At 35.0% G+C, this 19,330-nt stretch overlaps 1 protein-coding gene across 6 annotated transcripts in view; it reads left to right on the top strand.

The window, feature by feature from the left end:
• CSMD3 (CUB and Sushi multiple domains 3) overlaps positions 1-19,330 on the top strand; it is a 1,287,556-nt gene that overhangs the window by 1,118,835 nt on the left and 149,391 nt on the right. For all 6 annotated transcript variants that reach the window (XM_021942876.2, XM_031650139.1, XM_031650136.1 and 3 more), the window contains 3 exons: positions 7,471-7,595; positions 14,646-14,742; positions 17,857-17,961. In XM_021942876.2, coding sequence (XP_021798568.2) covers positions 7,471-7,595; positions 14,646-14,742; positions 17,857-17,961 — 327 coding nt within the window. The remainder of the gene's footprint in view (positions 1-7,470; positions 7,596-14,645; positions 14,743-17,856; positions 17,962-19,330) is intronic.

Below are 19,330 nucleotides of genomic sequence, written 5' to 3'. Positions count from 1 at the left end.
TGTTACTCCTTTCTTCTGCCCTGTTTTTCTTTTTAGGAATGGAAACATCTGTCCTGTGCCTGTCTCACCACTATATTTTGAAAGTAGATAATTTGTTTGATTTTACAGACTCACAGCTGGAGGGCAGTTTGCCTCAGGATGAATCTTATCTTAAAGTGTCACCCATATGTGATTGACATGATATTTAGATGAGACTTTGAACATTAGACTTTTCGTTGATGCTGGAACAAGTTACAACTTGTGGGGCTATTGGGATGGAATGAATGTATTTTGCATATGAGAAGGACATTAATTTTGGGGACCAGCAGCAGAATGCTGTAGTCTGAATATTTGAATCCCCCAAATTCATATGTTAGAATCCTAACTCATAAGGTGGTAGTATTGGGGGCAGGGATTGGAAGGTAGTTATGAGGGCAGAGCTCTCATGAATGGGATTAATGCTCTTATGAAAGAGACCCCAGAGAGATCTCTAGCCTGTTTTACCATGTGAGGACACAGCCAGAAGAGGGTGATATATAATCCAGGAAAGGGGCCCTCAGCAGACATCAAATCTACCAGTGCTGATTTCCCAGCTTCCAGAACTGTGAGAAATAAATTTCTGTTGTTTATAAGCCACCCATTCTGTGGTATTTCGTTATAGCAACCTGAATAGAATGAAGCAGTTTAAAAGTACATATCCAGAGATAGAAAATTGTGTCAGATGACTTGTATTTTCTGCCAAGATCACATGAAAAAGACGTATTACCTTATACGATTTTAAAAATATTCTTCCTTGTGGAACAGGTGTAAATCTAGAAAGTTAACAATATGACAGATGGATATATGGGGTCTGTGTAGAGAAGAAATAGAAAGGTGATGATTCTAAATGACATTCAGAAAACAGACCAGTTTAGGTTTCACCATTTGGTCCAACTACTAATCTTTACATAAATGAAAGTACAGTTTGCATTTCTATTTTTAACTACAAGTATTTTTAGCTTCAAAATGTTCTGAATAAAAATGGTCATGTCTTAAAATATTTTTAAGATAGAAAAAGCTCAGTGTCTTAAATATTCAAATATGAGAGTCAAGTACAGAGCTATCTTATGTTGATATCAAAATGTTCTCTTTAATTTGTGCTCCTTTTCAACATCTGTTAACTGCACAAAACATCTGCCCCAAGGTCTTTGAATTTCTCATTTCCTCTGATTGGAACAGATATCTTTTTGTCTCACTACATCATTTCATTGACGTCTCCTATCTTTCTTGGCCATCCTATCTAAAATAATTTTCTGCCATCCATCAACCGTTTACTCTTTATATCATTACCTTTACCGCAGCCATCGAAATGTATTATGTATAATTTTTGGTTGTAAAACATTTCTTAATCTGTCTTAATTGTCCCCCTTTCCATTGTCACTATATTGGTTTTGGGCTCAATTGAAAGAGGACTTGGCACACAACAGGTGTTCAGTAAACTTTTGTTCAGTGAATGGATTTTAGTAAATTACTGTATCAATTTCCTGAATATCTGTAGAGGGTCTGACAACCCTCACCAACTTCCCAAGTCCAAGGTCCATATTTTTTCCATTTCAGTTTCCACCACATGGTGATACTCTTGCATACTTTCCTGGCTTAGACCTTTATAAATCTGAGGTTTCAAACTCTTCTGACATCTGCAGAAAGATATGTATGCTGGTAAAACGCAAGCAATAGATTTATATATTATATGGGGAGCTTTATTCTGAGAGAGAGCAAATTCTCTATTTACACTTTACAGTTTAGATATAATCTTTGACAGCCTATTTACAGGATTTTATACATGATGATTGTTTTTCTCTATCTTCACAGTTCAATGAATGCTCAGTTAACAGCTTAAGCCAAGTGAGCATCCAATTGAAACCAAAACAATACTGCTTTCTACATTCCTAATGATTTCCCTCTCAATTGTGTCCTTTCCGTTTCACAGTTCTTATTATTACTATCAACACTGTCTTTTTTTTTTTTCTGTCACAGTAAAGCACAAGAAAATGTTCAGTAATTTTGCACACACTGACATACTAAAACTAAACTGTTGATTGGAAAGCAGCCCCATTAGACATGATATGTGAGTTGTGCTTATAGTTAAAATACCAGATTAGAAGATTCACAAACTTTAACAACTGGTTTGTAAACAATATTTAATAGTCTTGTACAAAGCATGTCGTTCCAAGCCTTTCTTAATTACAATACAATATAATAAAATTTTACTTAAAATAATTAGAACTGAGACCAATGTAAAAATGAAAAATAAAACCTATGCTGAAGGCTGAGTTTTTATCTTCCAAATTTGACCTTTTTACACTTCACATTTCTTAAACTCTTCAGTCTCCTAAACCCCCAGGCTCTCCTCCATTTTAGACGCTGTGATTCAAATAACCCCCTGCAGCCACTAATAGCTTTGACAATATATGGCCTTAGGCATAAGTACTTCTGTTAGTGGGAGGTCTTTTTTGAAAAGCCCCAGAAGCCGCCACCTACTCGCCTTAGGCAAAGAGTCTTTAATTAGCTGCTTATCTGATCAGCTTATCTGGTTCTGTTTTTTTAAGTTCTTTAGAGACTCAGAAAGAACTACTTTTACTTGAAAGTCTCCATGGCAACACCTGTCTACTTCATCTTTTCTTAGAATGGGAAAAAATTCATGAAGAAATATATACAAAATCTCCATCTTATTCATTTATCCATTTATTCATCTACCCATTCATCCATGAAAAAGTTATTAAATACAATAATAAATAGCAATTTTTAGCATTTGAATGAAGCACTATTAAGCATTATCTCATTTAATATTGACATCAACTTTGGAAGGTAGATACAATTATCTCTATTTTACAGGTATTAAAACCTCTTGGCTTAGATAAAAAAGCAGAATTTGATTTGAACCTAGGCTGCTTGATTTGAAGGCCTGTTTTCTTAATCCACATATTATACTGAATACTGATCAGAACAGAAATTTATCATATATCTTTTAAAAACAGGATGCAAATGTTAGATTAAGTAATATACATGAGAGTCAAATGTAAAATATTCTGTATGTGGTATTGCTTATCTGCTAATTTTTCTATAGCATATTTTGTTGGTAAATAAATAAAGATGATTGACGTAGAATTAGACAAATATGGCTTGTTTAGGAAAATACTGGGAGACAGGAATGATGCAGGAATGATAAAGAGGTAATTTGAAAGCACAAGATATATACAGACACACAATCAGTTCTTCAGTGATTTATTCATCAAGAATTTATTGAGTGCTTACTGCATGCCAACACTATTCTAAGCACTGGTGACATAGTTTTGAATAAGAATATAAGATCTTTGTCCTTACATTTTGCATTTACATTTTACATTTTAGTGGAGGAGGATAAACGTCATCAAGAAATACATTCTTTTCTTTTGGGGAGTGGTAATGCTGTAGAAAAAAATAAAACAGGAGCTGGAGTTACCAGACATCCAGAGCATGCTGCCATTTTAAACCTGAATAAAATGAACAAAGGGAGGGATGAATAAAAGTCTTTCTTGTTGGTGAGCAAGTGTATGAACTGTTGAGGGGAGAGAGATCTTGACATGTTCAAGCCACAGTGTCTGGAACACAGTAAATGATAGCAAAGAGTGATAGGTGATGAGTTTAGAGAGGCAGAGCAGAGGGCCAAGTCACTTGGATCCTTGAAGACCATGGTGAGTTTGAAATTTTTCTAACTAGTATGGGAATATATTGAGCTGTGGAGTGATGTGATCTTAATCAGTTTCTAAGAAATCACTTAGTTAGTGTAGGGAGATGTGGAGTAGAACCAATATGACTGATTAGAAGCCTATCAAGGTAATGGAGGGAAAAGTAATGTGATTTGGATAGGAAGATAATGGTCACAGTGATACGAATTAGTAACCTTTGGGATATATTTTTAAGGTGGAGCTGTTACTGATAGATTGAGAATAGATGTAAATGTAAACTTGAATGCAAGAAAGATAAATCAAGATGAATGTTAGGTTTATGCCTAAGAACTGAGTGAATGGTGGTTACATTCCCTGAGATGAAAGAGAGTGTGGATGAGGAAGAATTTCAAAGTTATTATTTTGGACATATCCATTTTGAGATACTTATTAGACATATGATTGCAAAACTCACAGAAATCACAGCTAGAGATAAACATCTGGTAGTCAGAGCATATAGAAGACATGGAAGTGTATGTTATCACTGAGCGGGGATGGTGATTAGAAGACAGACTATGGCCTGGGACAAAGTTACAAAGAGGAGAAGGAGTTACCAAAAAAAAAAAAAAAAAATCTGCAGCCAATAATACAGAAGAAAACCAGGAAAGTATGGTGTTCTGTTGGTCAAGCAAACAAAGGCTCAAGACAGATGGAGTGATCAACAGTGAGAACTAATTATTCATAGATTAAGTAAAATACAAGTTAAGGATTGATCATATTACAACATTAATATTCTGGTGACTTTGACATGGTCATTTCACTAGAGCAGTGAGGACAAAAGCCTGATGCAATGCATGAAAGAGACGATGGAGGAAGAGGAGATAACTTGTCACTGTAGCAGCATGGAAGAAAATTTATAATGCAAAGAAGGAGAAGAGTTAGAATCTTGACAAACAGAGTTTCAGGCAAAAAAAGTGACCTTTTTTGCTCAGACTTGAGTCTATTGCAAGAGACTAATATAAAAATAATATGGAAGCATAGTATGATAAAATTGTACAGGAAAACATTTGGTGCTATGGGAAACTATAGGACACTTAGCACAGGAAAATTCCAAAGGATTGAAGAGGTAACATTCACACTGAAAGTCCATAGATGGGTAGGTGTTAGCTAGGTGAGAGAAGGACAGATCAAGTGACGGCAATAAGGGAGCATATTAGTTTAGAAGGCTGGACTGGGATGGGGGATTAGGATGATGAGGAGTTGGGAAATTATAATTACATGTAAGCCTGGAGATGAAGTCAGAGACTAATACAATTAACTATGTTTATCTGTAGGCCCAACACAGTGACTCGTGACTATCCTAGCACTTTGGGAGGCTGAGGCAGCATTGTTTGAGGCCAACAATTCAAGACCAGCCTGAGCAACATAGACCCTGTCTCTACAAATTAGCTACATAAAAATTAGCTGAATATCTATGCACAAATTACTGGGTGTGATGTCAGACACCTGTAGTACTAGCTCTTCTGCAGGCTGAGGTGGGAGGATTGCTTGAGCCTAGGAATTTGAGGCTGCAGTGAGCTATAATCACACCACTGCACTCCAGCCTAGGCAACAAAGCCAGAGCTTGTCTCAAAAAAAAAAAAAAAAAAAAAAAAAGTAAAAAAGAAAAAGAAACTATCCGTGAGTTGTGAATTCAGACAATGGGGAAATTTTTTAAGGTTTTTCACCAGAGAAGCAACATGTCATATTTTAATTTAGAAAGATAATTTTGACAGTAATTTCAAAAATATAGTGCATGGAAAACATACCAGCCATAGGGAGGCCGTTTATGTGATTAATGTTGCAACTCAGGAAAAAAAAAAAAAATATGTACGAGGAAAGGTTGTGGCAGTGGGGATGGTGGGGATGGAGAGGAAGAGCATCTATAAAGTTTTTTTTTTTTTTTTAATTGGCAGGATGCACTTCATCAATTACTTTTTTTTGTTCTATTTTTTGGGTGAATATTTTAGATTTCTTCTTCTGTCTATTGCATGCCATTCTCAAATCATGCAAAACTGCTGGTTTTCTATTTAAATGGGCTAAATTAATTTTGGCTAATTTAAACAGAATTTGTATATAACCCATTAACAGAGATTTGTAAGAAAACACAACTAAGTGAGTTTCTTTTAAAAAAAAAATATTGTCACACTATTTTAAAAAGTTTGCAACAGTTTTTTTTCTTTCTTTCTTTCTTTCTTTCTTTCTTTCTTTCTTTTTTTTTTTTTTTTTTTTTGAGTAATTGCCCTGGTGTTTGCGTTTGTCTTTGAAAGTGGCACAAATCTGTAATTCACTTAAAAAAAATTATTACAAAAGATATGTTCCTTATATCTCATCATTTATAGCCATATTAGGACAAATTCCCCAGGAGCACAGTACCATTGGAACCTAAAATAATAGTTGTAGCAAAAGGAAATATGATTTATTGATTTCTAACTGTGTTCCAAGCAGTGTTCTAGTTTCTTATGTACATTCTAGTTTCTTTGTATTTTTCACAAAAGCCTTTTAGAAACAATAGCATTACCATTCCACAGGTAAGATATCTGTGTTTCATAGAGTTTAAAGAACACGTCAAAGTCACACAGAATTTAAGAGTTATGAGTTAGGTTATGACCAGAATCAAGGTGATTCTATTAATGGCATGAGAATTTTGCTTTCGGCTTAGTACCTTCTAAAAATGATTGAAGCCTTTATTGATTTCTGAGTAAGTCTGCATACATATTCTTTCTTGTAGTAGTTAGAATGGCAATAACTGAACTGGGACCACTTGAAGTATCTTCAGTTCCACCTAAGGACATGGACTCTGGCTCCAACTGCCAGGATTCAAATCTTAGCTTCATCTTTTTTTTTTTTTTTTTTTTTTGAGATGGAGTCTTACTTTGTCTCCCAGGCTGGAGTGCAGTGGTGCAATCTCAGCTCACTGCAACCTCTGCCTCCTGAGTTCAAGTGATTCTCCTGCTTCAGCCTCCCGAGTAGCTGTGACTACAGGCGCCCACCACCACGTCTGGCTAATTTTTTGTATTTTTAGTAGAGATAGGGTTTCACTCTATTGGCCAGGCTGGTCTTGAACTCCTGATCTTGTGAGCCTCCCACCTCAGCCTCCCAAAGTGATAAGATTACAGGCGTGAGCTACTGCACCTGGCCAGCTTCATCTCTTAATATGTAATCTTGGGCAAGACAATCTCTTAATGACTCCATTTGATTGCCTCAGCTGTTAAATGTGGAGAATACTTATTCATATCTCATTAGTTGTTGGAAGGCTTAAATTAGTTACAATATGTAAAGTACTTAGGAGGGTGCCTAGCATAGAGTAGGCTCTATATAAATGTTATGATCATAGTTGTTATCATCATCCTCATTACTTTTCAGTGGATGCTGTTACTCCTCAAAGAATGTAGGAAGGAGAAAGTACCAAATATTTTTTTAAAAAATTCAAGACAATATTTATCTGGAAATGAACTATTTTTAAGGCAAATTTAGTCAATGCATGTTTTAGTAATATAATACAAATAATATGCTGTTATTGAGTTAATTGTAGTATTATTTTTAGATATGCCATTCAAAGGTCATCCATTAATGCTGTCTAATTATTTTTTAACATTTTCATGGTATACAAAAACTTAATTTTCATTGCTTTTATGAGTTTTGAAAAACAGTATGATTTGATTTGCAAGTCTAGTATCTATCTAAGATGTTATCTCTGACCTTTAGTCTTTTTTAATCCTTTGCATTAGAATTAACTCCCTCTCTTGGACTGCTTTATTTTTAGTGCCCTGCGGTGGATTTTTAACTAAGCGCAAAGGGACTATTTTGTCACCTGGATACCCTGAGCCTTATGACAACAATCTGAATTGTGTGTGGAAGATCACAGTGCCAGAGGGAGCTGGCATTCAAGTAAGAATATTTAAGTTTTTCTTCTTTTCATTATCTGTTTGTCGTTAATCTTTTCAGAGATGACAGAATGAACATTATTTCTAAAAGTTTAGCAAGTGGTTTTGACTGACATGGTTGAAATGAATAGAAAGATACTTGTTATTAATGTTTTTCACATAGAATTAACAGAAAGCCAATTCAAGATGGCATAAGCAATACAAAAAATGTATTACCCCATATAACATGGAATCTTGAGGTAAGCAGATTTAAACATTATTTCAGGGGTTCAGCTGTGTCTTTCCTCACCCAGGTTATTTCCATCGCTCTGTTCTGCCATGCTCAGCCTGTTGATTTTAGTTCTTAGACACCTTCTCCTGAGGTCTTGAGGTGGCTGCAAAAGCTCTAGGCATAACAGCCCTACATAGCAATGGCCAGCAGCTAAAACAGAATGTCCCTATGTTATGTACCATTTCAGTGGTTAAGAAAACTTTTCAGGAAACCTGCCAGCAGACTTTCCCTCCTGTTTTATTGACCAAGATTGTAATCATATCCATTCCTGACGTATACAATGGGCAACAACCAAAGATTTACTATGATTTGGCTCAAATAAAATGGTGTTACATATCAGGAGTAAGCAATAAGTGCAGCCTCCTATGATGCACACATCTCTCACTTAATTGAACTAAACCAGGTCTCTGTTAGCAAGGAAGGAGGATGCTCTTTAAAAATAGGTAATCAACAGTGACTGTCCTGTTATTTGAATTATGCCTATTTTGGGGGCTGCTATTTGGTGAGTTATTCTGTTTACATAAAGATATATTTTTTTTTCTGGATGAATTGGTAATATTTTACTGCAGAATCAGTATATATATTCTATGAAAGGTAATTATGCTTCATAAATATTACATTATCTAGCCTTCACAGATATAACTTTATTACTTCTCTAATTGACTTGTAGAGTTTTTATTTAGAAACTTGAGACATATATGAGTTGTGGAAAAATTAGCCAAGACACCATGCATTTATAATGAAATCACATTGAAGCATATTTTTTAGTAAAAAACAATCAGCTTCATGGATTTATAATTGTTCAGACGTTTTAAAAATTACTTGACTTGCGTTGGGAGTAAAATATGCCAGCAAACCAATGACAAAACCTAAAGCATGTACATTTTCAGAGTTTTAAGGGTATCCAAAGATTATAGATGCATACTTACATTCTGGCTAGTTTACAGACAATTTGTAAAATTTGAAGATAACTAATCAACTCTATCTTATTATAGTAGAATAGTAAGGATTTTGGGATTGCCCATGTACCAGCTTATGTAGAGGATCTGAAATGATATGATATCTTTAAAACCTTCATAGAAATTTTACTATCATCTGGTTGTAATCTTCTGAAGGTTATTCCAGAGCATCTATATATTAACATTAGCTTACTTATTTCCATCTTATCTTAAAATTATGAAAACCCTGGCATTTTTTATTTAGTTTTCATCTTCTCTTTTTGACCCATTGCAATGTGGCTTCAGCACCCAATACTCTAATAGAGCCAATCTCATAGTGAAGATCTAAATGTGATTAAATCCATTGTGTGGTTCATCTTTCTTGCTCTGTCAGCAGCTCTCTATCTTGTTGTTCCTCCCCTGATTCCTAATAGACTATTTTTGTCTCCTTAGATCCTAGGAGACCAATATTTTCTTGGATTTTGTTTTGTTTTCTCTTCTACATCTGTAGCTCCTACTTCTATATCTCCTACCTGGTCTCCTCTTCCAATTCAATCTATTGTTCAAATATTAGTGTTTATGAGATTCTGTGGCCTTTGTTCATTTCACTTTATTCTCTCTGGGACCTTGTCTAATTCCATGGCTTCAGCTACTTTCATGTGCTAGAACTGTCCGGACCTAAACCATAATAGAAAATCAGAAAACATATTTTCGAATGAGGTGCTGAATAAATGATGACATCCATACCTAAATATCTAACCCAGACCTCTCACCTAAGCTGCAGATCATATATCCAACTGCCTACTGGACATTTTCAGCTAAACTTCTTGATGGCTTGTCAAATTCAACCTGTCTAAAACTGACTTCATAGACTCTTCTCAAAACTATAGAACTTTCTCAGTGTTCTCTTTCTCAGAACAACTTCCTCATCCATTAAGTTACACAAGCCAGAAATGTTAATTCTTCTCTGACTCTTAACTCGGTACAATGAAATTTGTCAGGTCTGTCTTTCATAAATCTCTTAAACAAGTCTATTTCTCTCCATCCACACTTTTACTACCCAAGATCAGGTAGCGTCATCCTTGTCCCAGGTTCTTATTCTCCTCCAGTCTATCTCCTGTACATCTAGTAGAGTAACCATCTGAAAGTAAAAATCTAATACTATCATTTTTTTTGTATATAATACCTCAGTTGTCTCCAATCTCCTTAACTCCTTTAACACTATTGATTATGCCATTGTGCTCTGTCCTTATTTTGTAACTATTCTATCTGTACTATTTCAGCTCCTTATAAAAACCTAGCTTTCTTTTGCCTTTGGACCCTTTGTGCATGTTGTTTTTTCTGCCAACATTCTCTATGATCTCTTTTTATTTTGCTTATTCTTACTCGACATTTCTGTCTCAACTTAAATGCATTTTCTGTGGAAGACCTTCCATGAACTTGAGACAAGGTTAAGTTCTGCTGTATGTTCTCATAGTTCCCTGGAATTTATTTATCATAACACCCATCACATTTTAATGTTACTACTAATTATCTATAACCTCATGAGGACAGTGCCAAGTCCATTCTGTCAGCTAGTACAGTTCCTGGAAGTACATACTGCACAGTGCCTGGCAGTATATTCTCAGTACATATTTTTAGAACGAATCAATGAATACTTGCACAAGTGGAGTTTTGACTATTTTAGGGTTAGCAGGCATAATGAACTACTAAGATGTTTGCAGAAAAACTATGTTATATATCACTTATCCTAGGCAAACACTATTCAAAACTGGACACATATGAATAACACTAAAATCTTCCACTGAGGAAGGACTTTGTTTCTTGACTGTACTTTAGAAAACAAAATTTGAGTTTAGCAGAGCGTTTAGCAAACATAGTGTGTAAAAATTTTGGGTTTTAATTGTAAACATGCTAAAAACAGCTATCAAGGACTTTTTTCTGATTGATCACTTATATGGATGCTAGTTTTAGACATATCACTGAGTTATAGAAACTTGTAACACATACACACACACACACACACACACTTATGTAATATATGAGTTATATTTGAATCTTCATTAAATTTACCTAAGAGCTATCTGGCTACTACACTAGGTTTAAAGATCAATATTTAATATTTGTCTCTGTTGGGCCAAATATGTGTGTGAATAAAGAATTATATGAATATTCAATAAATCATATATGAGATAAAGTGGGATTATCATTGTTAAAAAGAGAGGAAAAGAAGAAACATTTGGAATGCTGAAAAATTACAATAATATAGAATAATTGAACCATTCTTTGGGAATTACCTCAACAAACAGATTAATTTGTTAAATTAATATTACGTGAGAATTTCCCACTCTTTGTGGCAAAGAGTAGACTCATTTATTTGTTTGTTTATATTAGCAGGATCTATTGGAGAATTTCAATGGGGCTACATTCAAAATTAACAGTGATAGTTATCAGGAAAAGGGAAATATGTAATAAACCATGGAGGAAAATATGTTGATTACATTATTGTATCAATTTACAGATGATTATCCTGATTTTATGTAATCTGAAGTAAAATGGAATTTGAACAGTTATAATGATAGAAGCCTAGTTTCAATGATTGGAAATTCATTACCTCATAAAGCTATTCCATTGCCATGATGGGCAACTATATCTAATGCAAAGTTACTCTGAACAGTGAGTCAATAATTACCTCTTTTAAAATTTTTAGTTGGGCCGGGCGCGGTGGCTCACTACTATAATCCCAGCACTTTGGGAGGCCGAGGCGGGCCGATCACGAGGTCAGGAGAGCAAGACCATCCTGGCTAACATAGTGAAACCCCGTCTCTATTACAATACAAAAAAATTAGCCGGGCGTGGTGGCGGGCACCTGTAGTCCCAGCTACTTGCGAGGCTGAGGCAGGAAAATGGCGTGAACCCGGGAGGTGGAGCTTGCAGTGAGCGGAGATCGCGCCACTGCACTGCAGACTGGGAGACAGAGCGAGACTCTGTCTCAAAAAAAGAAAAAAAAAAAAAATCTTTAGTTAGCTTTCACGTGTCTTCTGTCATAATGAGTACTCAATCATTTATTTGAATCCCTTAACAAATCTCATAGCATTGTCTGCCAGTCCTTCTGGCCAAATTCTTCTTCTACACTCTATATTTTTATTATGCCAAACTACATTCACAATGTACCTCAAATCCCAGTGGCAAATTATATTACAGCTCTCTGGCTGCTGTAACAAATTACCATGAGTTTTATAATTACAAACAACAAATTTTATTTTATTGTTTTTCCTCATAGCAGTGGAGGCCAGAAGTCCAAAATCAGCTTCACTGCACTGAAATTGAGATCCTGGCAGAACCTCTCCTACCTTGTCCCTGACCACTTCAGGGTCTCAAGAATGAGAGAATCTCTTCCTTATTTTTTTCCAGCTTCTAGTGGCTGCTGGAATTCCTTGGATTCTGGCCACATCACTCCAATTTCTGCCTCCGTGGTCACATTGTCTTCTCTTCTATGAGTGTCGAGTCTCCCTCTGCCTCTTCTCCCCTCTCTCAAGATTCTTAAATTAAGCTCATCTGAAAGACCCTTTTCCATATACGATAATATTTAGAGGTTCCAGAGATCAGAACCTAATATCTTCAGAAGGCATTATTCAGCTATATACACTAGACATATGTATCCAGAAGTAAACTGACTTTCTTTCTCCCTCCTAAGTAATAGATTTTCCTGGAGATGTCTACATTTTTGCTCTTGTTACCCCACTACTCTCAATCATTCAGAAAAGAAAGTAAATTTTTCTCAAAATTTTCCTTTCACTTCCTCCCCTATTCGAATCACACAAAATTTAATAACTTTCTCTACAGCAACACGTGTAATATCTGGATTCCCATTTTTACTACACTTGCCTCCAATACACTTCAGTCTCTCGTTGTTTTTTACTGCAATACATATTGAAATATTACTGAAATAGATATTGAAATTGTCTTTTCACTCTTACTTTCTTCACCCAATGCAGTGCTGTACCTAGAGCACAGTCGTAATCATGTTCTTCCTCCGACTTCTGAAACCTTCACTGGAAAACTGAAGGTGTCACTGTGTCTTGAAGTGCATAGTTACTATGCTGGTGTTTAGTTTTTTATTGAGTTTCTCCCCTAATCTTCCTCTTAGCTAAGATTTATTGAATCGTTACTACATGCTGGGCACCTTATACGAATTAACTAATTTAATTTTTATAATGAATCTATGTATTGGATACCCTTATGACAATAATTTATTTAAATAATCTGAAGTACAGAAAGATGAACAACTTTCCTTTAGTGGCATGCCAATGAGGAGAAGGAGCCAGGAAGTTGCAAACCTAGGCGCTTTGATTCTAAGTTCTCTTGTATTTGTCTACTAAGCTCTACTCTTTTGAACTTTTTATTATTTCTCTAACTTTGCATGTGTATTTCTTCTTATGCAAATACCCTCCCCTGTGGCTAAATAAGATTACTCATGGTCCACTAAATCTAGCTCATGGTTTGATTTCTTTTACATTGTTAGACACTCAATAATTTCCTTCAGCTCAATATCTTCAGCTTAGCCCAAATGTCAACTCCTGCGTGAATCTTCACATTTTTTAAAAAGCTGAATGCAGTATTTTCTTCCCCTGAACTGAAGGAAAGGAAATTTTAGACATGAAGAGGGAATTTATAATTGTTTAAGGAGGTAGCAGTTATATTACAATTATACAGCTTTACTTCTGGTCTTCTTCCTGTCTTAGAACATTGCCATTGGGCCTGATGCCAATCCTACAGGCAGGGTATCTATTGCCATGTGGCACTCACCCCTGGAAACAGGCACCAATATTCACTTGTATGGAAGAATAATGATGGGCTATTTTGCCGATAATAAATTTTTAATGAGTGAAATTGTTGTAATTATTTAGTGAATGAGTACAGTGCCTACGTTTTTAACAGAATTTAGCTTTAAAAAAACTTTTAATAAAGTTATTCCTTTCCTTCCTCTAAAACTACAAAAAAATTAATAAAGAAATAACAAAATAGTATCCACAGTTGTGAGGGTCCTGTGGGTTCTTGCAAAAACTCAAGCTGTGCCAAGTGATGTGCAATAAAGTAACACATGCCTCTTTCTTTAAATAAAATTTAATAGACAGGAGAGAATTAAATCTCCCCTATATTTCCCTTCTCAACTTTAAGGACCTTCAACTGTGAATTAGTTGCTATAACTCTATTCATTAAAATAAATTTTTAAACATGCATTTGAATTAATTACAAAATGCCATTTTTTCTCATCCATACTGAGACTTGTTAAAATTATGCATGTTAAAATTTTTTAAATAAAGGAAGAGAAGACATTGAGCAAAGTTTATGCAAGGAAAGGATAATTTAAAAGTATCCAGAAATAAACTTGGTTTTAAAAAGGTTTATTATAAGCGCCTATAGACTTGTAGACCACAAATCTGGTTTTTCCTAATAGCTACAAGAAAACTAGGAAACTCAAATCAATGACATATACATAAAAATTAACCAATTGTTTTGAAAATCAATTGAGATTCCAGGCACTGAGTCATTAGATTAGCTCAAAGCTTTTGAAAAGAGAATATTCTGAGATAGTGACAGACATTACTCTGGTTATACCCAGAGTGAACGTTGGTAGGTGCTTCAAAGGCTTTTCTGTGTAAAAATCAGCTCGTGTAAGCCAGTACAATAACGGAAAAAAATCAGTTCTGTTAACTTCTATGAGGGGCCACAGTTATGTGGTCCAGGATTTGAACTCTCTTTTCCAAGGGAGATTGGTGGACTATAGTTATGTGTATCTGGTTAGAAATGTCTATTCTTACCTGTAATTATTATTTCACAGGTACAAGTTGTTAGCTTTGCCACAGAACATAATTGGGATTCTCTGGACTTTTATGATGGGGGAGACAACAATGCTCCAAGACTTGGAAGCTATTCAGGTAAATAAGAGAGCTGAGCTTAATTAAAATACAGGTATAATTAAGAATATAAACAAAATTAAAGAGCTACCTACAACTCTTACTTGGTGGTTTTAATTTGCTTTTTACAAACTATACACGAAGATATAAGGACTGAAGTTTAAAAGATTTAAAGATGATATCAATATTGATATTTAAAACCTTATTATATTTTTAATTCTTTATATATTTGTCTAATTATTTATTGATGGTTTTATATTACTGATAATATTTTCAGCTGAGTTGGGGTTCAGGAATAGTATGTATGCTCTTTTCCTTAAAAAGATGAGCAATGATAATTAAAAATTACACTGTGCTTTGAATTGTGTGCTATGAAGTCATGAAAATAGCCAGGTGAATGCTACAAGGTACTGTTAAGTGAGAATAAAGAGAATACAGAATTATTTCTATGAAATGAATAAAATTGTATAAAATTAGTATATACATGTGTAACAAGACCAGAAAGAAACAAAATAAAAGTCTTATTTTTTATGTAAGTTGTGGACTTGTTTTTAAAATCTGTTAGATTTATTAAGGTTGTTATTTTTTGAGATGTAGTCTCGCTCTGTCTCCCAGGCTGGAGTGCAGTGGTGAGATCTCAGCTCACTGCAACCCCTGCCTCCTGGGTCCAAGCGATTATCCTGTCTCAGCCTCCAGAGTAGCTGGGATTACAGAAGTGCATCACCATACCCAGCTAAGTTTTATATTTTTGTGGAGAGATGGGGTTTCACTATGTTGGCCAGGCAGGTCTTGAACTTCTGCCTTCAGGTGATCCACCTGCCTTGGCGAGCAGGTGATCACACCTGCTGAGATTACAGGTGTGAGCCACAACACCCGGCCAGATTTATTGAGGTTTAAAAGGTAATTTATGCAATAATTTAAAAGCTTTTGCATATAGAAGTTGAAATAAAAAGTTTTACTTTGTTAATTTTTTACTATTATACTTTTTAAACTCTAGAAATATAAACATAGCTAACCGATTAGCTTATTCAATTCAGATATACTGAAATAAATTTGAATGACTAAGCTTTTAAGAGATTTTTAAATGGAGTAGTGGAACCCATTATTTATCAGAACCAGTGAGGAAAAGAAAGAAATATCTGGAGCAGGAGTGATTTGATTTAGGCATGAACAATATAGATTTAGATAGAAGTCTTAGAAAAATCCCACACAATTTTAGTATACTTTTATTTATAATAGGTTGGGGGTAATACTTTATTAGTATCATTATTAATTTTTGTGTGTGCATTTTTAGAGACAGGGTCTGGCTCTATTGCCCAGGCTGGAGTGCAGTGGTGCAATCATAGCTCACTGTAGCCTTAAGTTCTTGGGCTCAAGTGACCTATCTGCTTCAGCTTCCTGAGTTGCTGGGACTACAGTCACATGCCACAACCTCAATTAATTTTTATTTTATTTTGTTTTTTTAGAGCTGAGGTCTTGCTGTGTTTCCCAGGCTGATTTCCAACTTGTGGTCTCAAGAGATCCACCTGTCTTACAGCCTCCTGATTAGCTGGGATTGTAATCCCGTGATTATTACATGAGCCACCACACCCATCTGTAATACTTTAAAAATAATAATATAATGATAATATAAGTGATAAATAACACCTGTTGATCACTAAGTGCTAGTTCTGTGTGACATTTGCCATGCATTTCCTTATTTGATCTTTCTAGCAAACCTGGTAGGTAATGGAGGCTTAGAGAGATTAAGTTGCCTGAGGTTGTACAACTAATGTTAGAATGAGATTGGGACCCAGCTGGTGTGACTCCAGAACTAGAACTTTTAATCAGTAAGATCCTCTAAGAGACTTAAGGCAGGTGAAATGACCTTTCAAGTTTCTGTTTATTCCTGTCTTCAGCGGTTGCCGTTATCACACTATGGTCAGAAAAAAAGCAAGTGTGTGCTCTGTAATAAAATTTTTTCTGTTCTTTCATAGAAGACATCAGGAGTGAGGTCCACAAAGTTGTGCAAAGCAAATGTAAAGAAACCAGTTACTTACAAAGAAATGTTTTTAATGATCTCAACTCATATGCTTGTTGAACTTTGTCTTAAAATGTAGAATTAACGCTTACTTATTTTCATGCTTGCCATTTGAAACTGCTAGAGTTGGAGTCAAAAATCTTAAACTATTTGCTCAATAGGAAACTCAAGAAATAATTGTTTCAAGCAGATACTTTGTATTTTCAAACTCAATAACTTAATAAAATAAATTTGGTCTCCTTCAGAAGTCCAGAAAAATATCATTATAATGCATTTGCTGAAAGACAAGAGTAACAGTAGTTCATAATTGGAATTTTTTTGAAAACTGACTACCAGCTTTGCTGTCAGAGTTTAAGAAACATTAAGGCACTTGACCTAGCATAGAATAATCTATCTATCTAGCTGTCTAACTTTAATTCATTACTAAAAGTCAATCAATGACTATATTATCTGACTCATACAAAGTTGTTACTATACTATAAAAATCACGTACAAAGTTCAAAATTAAGTTTATTATTTATTCCTTTTTAGTTTGCAAACTGTTCTATTCATATTTTGTATTTCTTTTTAATTAGTTCACAAATCTGGTGACATACAGGCAGTTAAAACTGGTTATCACTTTGAAAATCAGAAGCCTCTGGTATAGCACAGTCTTCAAAAAACATATTGGAAAACAGAGAGAATACACAGTAATAACCTCTTTGAACATGATCATTGCAAACATTCATGCTTCTAACAAGATTAACTTTACATATATATGTATTTATTGTTTATTATCAGCTCATGCACAGAATACTGAAATCCACATGAAATTCAACTTTTTTTTCGGTGAACATGTCAAACATATAGCTTTAACTTTCACCAGCTCTTTTTGCTTCTACCTATTTTTAGGAAGCAATCTAAAGCCATCTCAAGTGGTCTGTCTTCTTGGAAATAGGAACAGTATATTGAAAGAGGATTGTGAGAAAAATATTTCTACTATTTTTTTTTTTGAAAAACAACTTGATTAATGCATATTTTTAGTGGTAATCTATTGACTGATTAGTAAACTTACTTAATTTTATTATAGTACTTATTATATGGCCATTGACTTGCCTTCTCATATATCATTTCAGGAACAACAATACCCCATCTTTTGAATAGTACGTCTAATAATCTATATCTAAATTTTCAATCAGACATCAGTGTTTCTGCTGCAGGATTTCATCTTGAATACACAGGTAAAAATAATATCATGTGCCATTCAAAAAGGTTAAGAACAAGTTTATATTAATTAAAAAATATTTTTGTGAGTATGTATATATTATAGCAACTTTCTCAAAACACTGTCTTATTAAAATTTTGAAGTATTACTTCAATTCAATTACAAAATTATATGGATAAAGTTTTAATGATTTCACAAGAATTTACAAGGTTTTTTTTGTTATTGAGTAAGAATAATTAATGTGAAATCTACCTTTTCAACAAATGTTTAAGTGTGCAATATTTTATTTTATTTTATTTATTTATTTTATTTATTTATTTATTTATTTGTTGTTGAGACGGAGTCTCACTCTGTCACCCAGGCTGGAGTACAGTGGCCGGATCTCAGCTCACTGCAAGCTCTGTCTCCCAGGTTTATGCCATTCTCCTGCCTCAGCCTCCCGAGTAGCTGGGACTACAGGCGCCCGCCACCTCACCCGGCTAGTTTTTTTGTATTTTTAGTAGAGACGGGGTTTCACCGTGTTAGCCGGGATGGTCTCGATCTGCTGACCTCGTGATCCGCCCGTCTCGGCCTCCCAAAGTGCTGGGATTACAGGCTTGAGCCACCGCGCCCGGCCAAGTGTGCAATATTTTATTAACTGTAAGTCCAATATTATGCAACAGATCTCTAGCACTTACTCATCTTGCATAACTGAAACTTTATACCCATTGAACCACAGCTCTTCATTTCCCCCTTTCCCTATCCCCTGACAACCACCATTCTACTCCACTTCTTTGGGTCTGACTATTTTAGATTTGCCATGGAAGTGGAATCATGAAGTATTTATCCTCCTGTGATTGGTTTCTTTTACTGTGTAATGTCCTCCAGGTTCATCACCTCCTGGTCTGTATATCTGTTTTTATCCAGTACTACACTCTTTTGGTAACTCTATCTTTGTAATATATAATCAAGAAGTAGGACCCCAGCACTTTTGGTCTTCTTGCTCCAGAATTCTTTGGCTGTTCAAGATCTTTTGTGGTTCTATATGCATGTTAGTACTTTATTTGTGGAAAAACATGTCACAGATTTTGACAAGCATCAAATTGAATCTGTAGGTTGTTTTGTGTAGTATGGACATTTTAACATTATTAAATATTCCAATCCATAAAAATGGGTTGTATTTCTATTTATTTGTGTGTCTTCTGTAATTTTTCTCGTAGCCATTTTGTAGCTTTTTTTTTTTTTTTTGAGAAGGAGTTTCATTCTTGTTGCCCCGGCTGGAATGGAATGGCATGATCCTGGCTCACTGCAACCTCCACCTCCTGGGTTCAAGTGATTCTTTTGCCTCAGCCTCCCAAGTAACTGGGATTACAGGCACTCTACACCACACCCAGCTCATTTATATT

Source organism: Papio anubis, chromosome 8 (genome assembly GCF_008728515.1).
Source record: "Papio anubis isolate 15944 chromosome 8, Panubis1.0, whole genome shotgun sequence".
NCBI classification, from domain to species: domain Eukaryota; kingdom Metazoa; phylum Chordata; class Mammalia; order Primates; family Cercopithecidae; genus Papio; species Papio anubis.
This window is presented reverse-complemented; position numbering and strand designations above follow the sequence as displayed.